The following is a 12,607-nucleotide window of genomic DNA, read 5'->3' on the forward strand; positions in this document are numbered from 1 at the left end:
CAATGCACTCATGATGAAAAAATAAATATGTAACCTCGGAGTGCCTCCGTCTCTATCCGAGGCTTTTGGCACGGTCCATCTAACGACAACACTGTCATCTCCGGCATCAATATTGTAATTACTTTGGATATCGTTTGGTTTGCATGGATCAGGAAAAGAAGGTGGGTACTTGATTGTAGTTCCACCGCCCCCACCACCTCTTTTACCTTAAACGATGAAAAAATAAATGATAAAAAATCGTGAAAATAGTGTCAACACGCCGATACAAGGCGATTACAACAATATTGTAGAACGTTGTGCATTTGATTTGTAACATGAAGTAAGTATGCATTCGTTATTTATTTTTCAAACAATTTTAACTTCAACTTAGTTGTAAATCAATAAATAATTACAATGAGGGCATTGAACTATCAGGGAAAAGGGAGTATCTTAATCTAATCTAATTTACTATAGTAAAGTAAACTATAACTATAAATTCCCTAACAATTATATAAGGCCTACATAATTAAAATCAAATTGTCAGGGCTCTATAATGTTAAATATATATTTTGACTCGAGGCAATCATCCTTAAAAGCTTTCATTTAAATTATTACCAACTTTTAGTTTGACCATTTGTTTAAATCCAAGTTTACTCGTTTAAATAAGTTTAATTTGCATTTATTTTGTTGTGATTCCGTTAATGAACTATTGACTTATAACTTTAAAAAAAAGAAAAACACGTGATTTATCAACTACGGAATTAAATGCTAGAGACAATTAATGGATTGTTGTTTTTATATAAGCCTAGAAAAAATGATGAGGAAATAACTTCGCTTGGGTCGAAATTGTTCGTTGGTTTTCCATATATTCTATAAATAACATTAAAATTGAACGCCTTGTTTTAGCAAGTGCTTGAAGTTACGTTGTACCGGAAGTTTATAAAAGGTTAAGGTAAAAGATCTTGTTTATTATAGTGAACCCCTATTGAAACGACCAGCCATTTCTGACTTATGAGACACCTTTTGCTTGCATACCTTGTACCTCCCAACTCCCTTTTCCGGATAGAAATCGATAACCATTCATTTTAACAACCTTGCAGCTCACGAAGCTGCCATTTCGGAACGAGTCCCACTCAATTAACGCTCCCCGTGGGGCTTTCACCTTCGACCTCCCTATCCGAAGGCGGATGTCTTAACCACATGGCCAATGGTACCGGTTTATAAATATGTTTCTTAATATGTAACATGTTAAAATAATATACTTGAGGACTGACAGAGGTTAACTTATATTTAATTAAACATTTTCATTATTCAATTTAGATAACTATACATATTTTGTGTAAATCTAAATAAAGGATATATATTATTAACATTTTTCAGTCTTTTTTCACCGTCTTATACATGTTATATGGCGATACAGTTGTTCAGACGATATTTTTGATGTCGGTAAACAATAACTGTATTGTACGAAGTTTTTATTTGTATTACTTTAAGGATTTTTTCTGAACTTCAATATAATATAACAAATGTGAAAATGTAAATACTCTAACCGATTGAATAACGTCCACCTAGTAGTTAACTTCCGTTTTCGTATGGTAGGTTTAATCTTTTTTCAACATAAATTTAGTACACCATTAATTCATATGAAAGAAATTAAAACGAGCTTTAAAGTTTAAATGCTTCACTTTAATCGATATAGTTAACAATGAATCTGCACTTGTTATTATTTTCATCGAGCGACTTGATTTGTAAACACACATCATGACTTTATTTCATTTCTTTCTAAAATTGTGCCTATAGCAAAATTCTCAAATATTGTCACGATCAAGTTTGTTTAATGTAAATGACTTTAAAATAATATCACTTTCTGTCTTAAATTAAAACTTAAGTTCTGACCATTGTAACTTGCTCTTCAAGTCACAATACTCGCGCTTATCGCCTTAATAGACCTTTCCAGTCCGTCAAACCACTTTTTAAGCATAGTTCTTACCCTGAATCCTTAGATAATGATAAATTGCAAACCCAATGGCATTTCTGGAATTGTAACTCTTTTCATACAGGGACTTTTTCAGTTTTGGTAATATAAAAAGCTAACATGGGGCCAAATCAGACGGGAAAGGAGGATAAGGGAGGACGGGGACTTTCTCAGAAACCAAAAACTTGGTCACAATGTGTGCCGAATGAGTGGGTGAATTGTCATCTTAAGAGGCGGATGTGCTTGAGTTCTGCTTTCGAGAAATTTTAACCATTACAAGTCGTACAATTGAAATATTGCTGTGTTCTAAATATTTTTTCTGTATATCATGTTCTTCATTTGTTTTTATTTTTCTGTTTTCGCTGACAAAAAAGTAGGTATTTATTTACCTGAACTTTATACGCACGGTTATCAATATCAAATTACCCAGAAGATACTACATCACCTTTTGGTACAGAATTCTTTCATAATTTCGTATATAATATTTATTTGGTTTATCAAAATGAATAACATTTGTGTTTGGGAAAAAGAATGAAGATAATAAATCAAATGTTGCTTTCGGAATTGTCATTTCAAATTTAATTACCCAAGTATAACGTGAATATATGTTTTAACTAAGAAATAAAAATTTACAATTGGGGACATAACTTGAAAAAATGAATTAAACGTTTAATGCCCCCTAGAAAAAGATTTAAATATAAAATAGACAAAAGGGTATTCCAAGTTTAGTGATTAACCTTGATCGTGTTTGCATAGTTGACCATTGACTCAAAATCCTATGCTTCAGATATAGTATTATATTTTGATAATGAACACGTAGTAGGAATAGTTTCTAAGATAATGAAACCATTAACAAAACGATTAACAATGGTTGGAAAACGGCATAACTTTTCATAAAATAATTGAAGTATATCCGTCCGTTTTAAATTACTTTAATTACAATAACCATGTAAAACAAGGTTTAAAGTGCATGTCAACGGCTTTCTTTCTTCGAAAATTGGAGCTAAAACTTAACACACATTGTAGCGTTTTTATTGTCTATAAACCTGTCAGCCTTATTACATAAGTAGCTTAGTATGAATAGTCTATTAAGTTAGTATCGTTGTTTAAAAAAAGCCGTTTCATTATTTCTGTATCAATCATTCATCAAGTGTATTAATACATATTTCGACTTACAGAAGAAGAAGCAGTATACAGCTCGAAAAAGTCTTCTAAAGAAGCGCTTCTTTCTGTGCAACGATGCTGTTGAAAGAAAATGTTCACATATAAGAATAATATCTTTTACTTTGCGACTAATATATATATCATTTGAAATTTACAAAACGGTTAATGAAACATTCCTTTAGTTTTATAAAAGTCTTGTAGATTTTGTTGAAAATAATTCCATTTAAGCAGAAATTATACAAATGTAAGTATTACTTTCTTAGGAATATCGTTCAGTTTACAAAGGATTGTCATAATACGAAAAATATGTAATAAAAGATGTGTCAGTTTATTTTTACATTCTTCCAAAATCTAAATTCTCTTTTGGAATGAGTTATTTATCATTTGTTTTCTGAGAATATTTCTTTAATTTGAATTTATATCATACCGACAGAGCTGTCAGTTTCCGACCAATGACCGTGTTGGCAGGTATACACAACTTTGCCATTTTTTGCTGTGCACACTCCCTGGTGCCTGACCGTATTATCACTAACATCTAATTCCGAACAGTAATCTATGTTTATCAAGCTTTCAATTTCGTCAATAAAACATTTCTGTTGTGTAAATTCTGCATGAAATCTCTGAAGAAGAAGAAGTTTTTATTTAGGAAATAGATATCAATTCTGAGTGCATTGGTTGTAGAATAATGTACGGTTTGAGTACAAATGCGTAGTAATATAATCACGAAGGCCGATAGGCCTGAGTGATTAATTACAAAGCATTTGAACGAAAAACGTGCATTATTATACAATAATGCATGAAGAATTTATATCTATTTCCATTCTAACACGTCAAGAAAAAATATAATTATTATTATAAAGTTGGACTTTATGTTTGGTGGTTAAATTTGTTTTCGTCTCAGAGTTTTCAATAGAAACGTTCTTAAAGGCCGTTCCAGTGGGTTGAAAAACTGTCGTTAAATCTACCGTGTATAGAATAACGAATTTTGAAAACGTTGATAAAACTTTGTTTGTTTATTTTATTCCAGTCTATAATTTTCCAAGCGAAATACAAATTATTAAAAGTGAAATAAATGTAAATCTTAACTCGTTTGCTACATTAAAATAGCGTACTTGATTTGATTGTTTTGCACGTGCTGTTTGGCGCTACATTGTGACGTCATGTAAACAACACTTTAAACGTCTGTACAGCGTTAACGACTGAATTAAAAATATTGGTTCGGATTCATGTTCTTAGTAAGACCAATTTCTTTCATTCTATATAGTGTTCACAACAAAACTCGACAAAAAATTGTTTTTATTTATCAGATTTTTCAAACAAATTGGCGCCCTCAATGTGAAAATACACAGGAAAATAATAAGGGCGAGTGCATTGTTGTAGAATAATGTACGCATCGAGCCTTCTTTGTTTATATAGAAAAAATTCCGATAGTGTTAATATTGTTTATTTATTTCTTAATTTGTTTGTTTAGGCGATTTTGTTGTTGTTGTTTTCAGTGAACGCATTGTAGGAGCACATCTTGTCTCGGAGCATATTTGTCTTACGTAAGACCGATGCGGTCGCATTTGTCTTATTTCACATGAGACAAATGGGACCCTAAATACAGGTCAGGACATGGCGGTAGTATTACGAGGGGATTCTGTAATGGCTTTACCTTACATATCTTAACAATTTCCGGTTAGTTTCACGAATTGTTCAATCTATATTGCTTACTATAATCATATATGTTTTAACAATCATTTTTTTTCTAATTATCGCACTATGTTTAGAAAGTCAACACAATGTTTTGTATGGTTAGCAACATCGTAAACATCATCATCATCAACAACAACAACAACAACAACAATAACAGGACAGTTTTAGAGCACGAAAATTTAACATTTGCTATATCTAGTGAAAATACGTCCATGAATATTATATTATAAATGATATACCTATAACAAAAAAGATTGATTATCTGGCATGTTGAGCGAACGGGACAAGCGTATTAATTGTACAAATCTTCTATAGTATTAATATTTTGTATAAAGTTACAAAAGAAAAAATGAAAATGTTTTTTTTTTGTAAGGCATCTGTTTTATAAAGAAATTAATACTGGTTATAAATATTACATTATAAAGTGGATAAGTCATACATCCCTGTCCCGTCTTATTCTAATCATCAGTTGAGTGGATAGAATAAGAATTTTACCGCAACATATTTGTTAACAAAAGAGCACATGAAGCACTGAAACAGTTGCTGCTTGGGTTCTGCTCCCAGTCGCCTTTGTCCTCTTTTAAATCAAGAAATTACATATCTAGTGATACTAAGATGACAATTAAAATACTAGATATTCAGAAGAATAAAGAAAGAAAAAACTTACCGCTTTTTGTGTTGAAAGAGTAACACCAAATCCAAGGAAAATTAAAATTAAGAAGACCCTCTCCATATTTCACTAGCGTAACTTGACAAAGAACTGTTTCGTTTTAATGTTATTTTATTTAGCTGCGCAATTCGGTTCATTTTACTTCCAGGTTGAGTTAGTAAAGTGTGTGGTGTACGTTAAACTTTTATCTAAAAATGTATGCTATAACAATGTAACATGAGAGAGTTGATAAACTTTGATACTAAAACCATCTAATTATTTTTTTAAATGGGTAATCCGCCTTCGCTGCGTGGCAAGGCAATTCCAGATTAACACAAAAACACAAAAATAAACTCACCTCCCCCTTTGAAAGAATCGATGGATTGACTTATTTTGGATTTTCTTTTATTTAAAGCATGTATTTTATTTAAAACAATTTTCTTTCGATACCAGGAATTTTAATATCGCTTATAATATATATCTTTTTTTTACATTTGTAGCTTTCCCTGAATCTTGCTTGCATTATAGGAATAAAGCCACCTGCAAAAAGGCTCACTGTCTATCCCGAGTTACTATTTTTTTATTTCTTTCTTTATTTGTAAATCTCGATTTTAAAGCTTGTGCTTCATATTTAGTAAACAAACTCATACCTCCATCGTAAGATGTGACTTTGCGATTATTCATTTTTGTTGTGAATAGCTTCAAGCGTCTTGATAAGAAAACACATTTTAGATTTTTAAATAAAAAAGAAACAAAAGCAACACATAAAGTTTGTAAGTTTATTACTGAAACATGATATTTCAACCAACTTAATACCCGGGAACTAGACTAATTCTTTGAGTTATTTCTGTTTGTAAAAATTGATTGTCTCGTGGTAGTTTGAGTCACTTAATCAAATGTACTCTGTTTTTCTTAAATTATCACACAAACAGCATGAATATGTGGGTTCTTCTTTGGCGCACATCAACATATGAATATTTAGAAAATTTAGATACGAAAGAATTAGAATAAATAAACATGCATTTAACATTTCAGCCAACAGTTGTTTTTAATGACTATCTGCAGAATCCCTATCAGTAAGATTCGAATCCTATTGATGCCTGCGGCAGGCTTGACCAATTATTTTTGTTAATATGTATCATTAAACACTAACCTATACTTAATCGTTAGCATATAAATAAACTTTTTAATTGAAGCATTGATCAATGGCTTATTTTCAAAATTAGCCTTCGCGGAATCCTCGATACGAGCGCTTTTATAGTTGTTTGCTTTGAATATTTGAGTACAGTAAGCTGCCGGCTATATGACCATTATTTGTGAATTTGATAAATGATGTATAATTTATTAAATATAAGTAACGAATTCTAAAATATCATAAATTATTGATTAAAAAAGCAAAAAAAGGCAAAAACGAAAAAACAATGAAAGAAAAAAAGAATAACAAACATAAAACGATATGTAAAAATAACACAAATATCGCATACTTATAAAGAAGATTCTTGTTAATACAATACAAATATGGGACTAAAAACTGAAAACAAAAGCACTAAAAGCACTGTTGTTTTAAGAAATAGACCTTAAATATTTTCTAAACTAAATTTTAAATAAGATATTGTTTATGTGTCGTGGTGGTACTCTGGATCACGGCAGTAAGTCACATTGAATTTACCAACGCACAGTTCAGCCGACACACCGTGCTTAAGTGTCTTTGATAAAAAAAAAAAAACAGCATATTCTATATTTTGCAATCATAGTACGAAAAGGACTTTATCCAAAAACTTTGAATATTTTTAGGCACGAATGAGCCATGTTCACTAGCCCTGGTCCTGTATTTGCGCAAAACATCCAGTGTAACAAAATATTGACACATGCAGTCAGGGGATTAATCATACTTACCTTTAGCTACCATGAAAAAGTCTAATTTGATCCACTCCTTTCGAAACCGTTATTCTATCCAAGGATGTAAGACAATGTCTTTCAATATGTTACATGTACCAAGGAGTCAAACTTTAAATTAGTACATACCGGAATAATTTATTCTGGTTAATATTTAGCTTGGCTTTCATTAATTAAAGAAACTCCACTGAGGTCCAAGCCCCTTAAAATATGAATGTGTATTCCTTACATAAATCATCTTGGAAACTTAAAACAGAAAGATATGCAAAAAGTATTTAAGAATAAATTTAAAATAATATTTTTGTGCTAATCTTAGCCCGATTTTAGTGTAAACGTTGCGACAAATTTCAATATTGGGTCGTTTTTCCATATACGATGATTAGAAAAAGAGCTTATGATTTGAAATTTTGAACACAAGTTACTGGTCAAGACCTTCATCCAATGGAACATTAATCTCGAGAAATTATTTTCTGTCCCGAAATGTCATAGTGGAGGTCCGTTTAAGTGTACACATAATACCAGAATGAATGATAATAATGAGAAATGACAATGAATCGTTGTTTTCGTTGTCGTTTAATAAGTTTTTAAAATAAAAAAATGGTTTTAAACCATTCGTCGCGTTTAAATTTTATGATTTTTTTGTAACTTGTTTGTTTATTGCTTATACAAGGAAGTGACATATGACATACGCACAAAGAAACCAAAACCATTTAACTGCGTATTGACGAATAATCAATACATTTTCAAAAGCGTTTATTATGAGCAGGAAAGAGTTTCAATGGGGTGGATAAACCAGCCCATGTTTTTTTATGAACACATATATTTCGAAAATGTTGACCTTCAGTTTTCATAGAACGGCACAAAAGACGTATAATTAATGACTTATTATACCGGTAAAATAAGTATCACGTAATAAACAGCAGATATGTATGGCAAAACCTTTTCTTTCAACATCTGATACGAACGGGTTGTTTTGAATAAAGAACATAAACATATGTTTAAATGTCGAAGATGTATATATTTAGACTAGAGTAGTAGAGCAAATAATATTGAATATTACGTCGATCATAACATTTGTAACCTGATGAAATAAGGCATATATAAGGCAATAAAGTCATAGTTCGGTTGTTTATGGTTATTTTGCACTATAAAATGTTTGTTATGGAAAACGGATTTAGCAAATGGTCTTAAATTTTGCTTTCTCGTAAATATTATTGAACTTAAGTTATAGTTAAATGGTTAATTGACATCTTTTTCATTTATTTGTTTCTGACAGAATTCGGTACAATAATAATCAAGACAGAACAGATTTAATTAAACCTGAACAATATGACATGACAATATCAGGTCCTAGACATACTTATGTACAGCAAAACAAATTCAATAATAATCTAAATGATTTAATCGATCAAATAGAAAAATAATAGTTTCACGTTTTCTTCAAAAATGCTAATATATAACATAAGTACAGTTCATTATTACTGTCCTCTTTTAAAGCTAATTCATGAATTAAATGCACTTTGGATATTATGATACATAGGTCTTGAACATTAAGGCGGCGATGAGCCTAATTCGACAACCTGAACCATTTTTCTCGAGTCCAGTCGAGAATTGCATTCGGTAGAAAGTAAAATAGAAATTCAATACACAGCTGTGAAATAAAAATGTAGAAAATTCATTGATATACATATTAAGAGACGAAACGCAACAAGTTATAGACGATAAAATATATTTAGTCGACTTATTTTGCAAACAAATAGGGTATTATTTTTTGTTTTGATTGCGCTCAACAACTTTCAATGACATTCATTTTTTAGTCAAAAGAAAAGAGTTTTACAAACTAAGAGATTAAATTTCAGCAAAGACCCGTATTTATATTACAATTAAAAACACATGGTCTAGTATGTTTGTGCAAATTTTACACTATATACACGGTTAGATACACGGTAAGACTATTTATTAGCCAAAATTGACGCAGATTTATGGCTCGTTGATACAGGTTGTCACATCAAAGGGACGATGATATCATTGAATTTTTTTTTAAAGAGTTTTGAAAAAATTAACAAGCATATAAAACAAATATTGGCATTTAATTGTTTAAACAAAACCTGTCCACAACTCATAAAAGAAGATGACGCCTGGATTGAAAGGGGAATGTTTTGTTTATGTTACAAATATTGACTTAATGAGCTGGTCTCCATAATTGAACACAAAGAACACGTCCGTTTGACCAATAAGAAGAAAGTTGTGATACAAAACATACCATGCAGATCAATTGTTTCATCTAAAACTATGACGGGCTTCAAAGCCAAAGAATTTTGATACCTTTATTTGTGTCTTACATTTTATGACACCGCATTTTATATCTGTTGTATTTCATGTGGAATGTTTCATGATTTGGCACGTAACTGATTGCTTTGTAAACATGTTGGCTTATTCTCCATATTGTGTTAATTGAATTAATTATAATTTTGTTAAGTGTAAGTGGAATGTTATTCAAATTTCAAACAAAACTATCAGTATATTATTTGAGCCGTGCCATGACAAAACCAACATAGTGGGTTTGCGACCAGCATGGATCCAGACCAGCCTGCGCCTCTGCGCAGTCTGATCATGATCAATGCTGTTCGCTATCAGTTTCTCTACTTGTAATAGGGTTTGTAAGCGAACAGCATGGATCCTGATCAGACTGCGCGGATGCGCAGGCTGGTCTGGATCCATGCTGGTCGCAAACGCATTATGTTGGTTTTGTCATGACACGGCTCATTTATGAAAGTATGATCTGTTTGATTGGTTTAATCTGTGTTAAGCATTTACTAGTACATCTTTTTTGTCATTCTATTTGTAAATAATACAACCTTCATATACGGAAGATAATAGAAATTCTATTTCTATTCTGTTCATAAAACAAGAACAAATGTTTGTATTTGACAAATCATAACAAAAACATCTTATACAAATAGCAACTGTCAAAAAATGATTAAACTTTTATTACACAAAGCACTGGAATATAGCTAAATTACAAAAAAGAATTAAACACGTATATTTTGTTTAATCTGAAACTAAATTTTGTCAAATGAATATACGTTTTCATTTGAATATTTAACACAACCTGTTTTTCTTTTTTTATTGTGAAGTTATATGCAACGCACATGTACAGTTGGCAAATCAACACTTATTATAAAAATAGTTATAGCCTTTGATTATACGTTTTCTCACAATTCATATCATTTGACATGAATGTGTCATTGTAACTTATATGAGTTTTAATGTGGTCACGTGATTATATTTGTATATCGACTGTCATAAACTCAAAAGAAGCATAACCAAAATACAAATATAACGGATTATTGTGCTGTGTGGATAGGAAGCGTAGGGAGACTCCGCAATTGTTACATATAATTATGTATGCATATAGGGGCGAAACAATGTTCACATCCGAGTATAAAACAGTACAACAAAGCTGGCTCTGGATTGCTCAAGACATTTTACGAAAATATTGGAGACAGGAACAAAAATGAGTTTAGCAAGTATATGATACGGTTTTGCTAAATTTGACAGGTTTACCTTAAGCAATTAGGTTTTACAGTCCAAGATAGCTCAGCAGGAGGTAAAACGATTTTAGCAGTGATGATATGGTATTGTTAAATTAGTCGCATTTACAAGACTGCTTTGAGAATTTGGCCTAGTATAAGACGCTAGAGACATTTTGTAGTACAAGTGGTATCTTATAATAATTATTGTACACATTTAGGGTACAAGTGACTTCGGTAAACTTAAGATGGATACCAAACTGAAAAAAAAACTTGATCCTGACCGTTAAAATGGACATTTAAAGTGACCACTGAAAGTGCCGCAATAGTTGTTCATCATATTATGAAAAATATATAAAAATAATACTTTTAAAGATAATATTTCACTCGTGAACCCAGCTATTATATTTTCACTCGTGGCTACGCCACTCGTGGAAAATATTGCATCTGGTGTTCACTCGGTGAAATATTTTTCGATCTTACATGTAAAACAAACAAATTTTCTGTTTATTTCATGATTTTTTAACGATTTTTACACCATTTTACTGCTTTTTGCCGCGTAACGTCATGCTCTTATCTTCATGACGTCATCAAATAATGACGTCACAATGTTGAAGCAAAATATAATTCCATGATTATTTTTAGATTTTAGATGTTTTTCAGCACAACGTTCGTAAATATTTACGAACAACAGTTATCACGTACATTTTTTATTATGATTGACTACATTTCCGCTGAAAAAAACATTCATTAATGATAAATATTTTATTTTTACGCCAAACATAGTTCGGCTACTGTGAAATTATATTTGGTAATCATTACTGTGAAATTATCAGAATATAATTAATCGTTATAATTCAGTAATCTACTACAAAACATGTAATAAATAAAAATAATACTTTTAAAGATAGAAACGACCTGGCATTTCTCACAAAGAAAGTTCAGTTCAGACAAATTAAGGAAATCTAAGCAAAATTTAAATATTCAATATGGCCGTGAAAAAATTTCCAAAAGCCATGTAATATTATGTTTTTTTGACATATAAGCAAAACTCTATATTGCAAAATTTTACTTTATTAAAATCATTGTTTTGTAAAATATAATTTAGATTGTTTGTATATGTATTGAGATTGCATACACAAGAATAACACTTTTTACTCTGCAATTATAGTTCTTTTAAATCTACAGAAGGGAGCTTTTACATGCGCCTCTATAAACATGTGATATTCAATCCAGAGTTCTTCCCCTTACACTAATAAGTACGTCAATCTTTGGAAATTGAAAAAAAGAGGATTTTTCCCCTTATTGTGTCTGAAATAATGCATTGAAGGAACATTTTTCGGTTTCTTGATTATGAACTGGAATATTTAAAAGTGCAATGTCATACAATAATAAAAATATAACGTTTCCAAAATGAAAGGGTGTTCAATAATATATATAAAAAAATCAATGATAACTTATATTACTTTTGATTTTAGAAAAGAAAATATTGTTGGTTTGACACGAGATCACGGAACCATTTTATTGGACTTGGATTACCTTTCTTTTAAAAAGAAAGAAAACACCTTTTCTTTTGATAATGATCGACTTCAGTTTCATACAACGACGGTACAACGTGACAGAAAAGAACATATATTGATTGTTGATTCAGATAATGCTCTTAGTTTATACAAAGTTATTTTAGTTCGATTGTGTTGGAAGCTATAAGCTTATTGA

The 12,607-nt window shown here is 30.8% G+C and overlaps 1 protein-coding gene across 1 annotated transcript; it reads right to left on the bottom strand.

Moving 5' to 3' along the window:
- Window positions 1-8: 8 nt before the first annotated feature.
- LOC132722341 (uncharacterized) lies at window positions 9-5,634 on the bottom strand (the record flags this gene model as incomplete). The annotated part of the gene is made up of 4 exons (XM_060706831.1): window positions 5,481-5,634; window positions 3,546-3,738; window positions 3,131-3,196; window positions 9-206 (listed from the first exon to the last, which is right to left on the bottom strand). Coding segments are annotated over exons 1-4 (523 nt in total), but the record flags the coding sequence as incomplete, so codon positions are not given.
- Between the last annotated feature and the right edge of the window lie 6,973 nt (window positions 5,635-12,607).

This window comes from Ruditapes philippinarum, unplaced genomic scaffold (assembly GCF_026571515.1).
Source record: "Ruditapes philippinarum isolate M1 unplaced genomic scaffold, ASM2657151v2 ctg18969_1_1_1_1, whole genome shotgun sequence".
Lineage (NCBI taxonomy): Eukaryota > Metazoa > Mollusca > Bivalvia > Venerida > Veneridae > Ruditapes > Ruditapes philippinarum.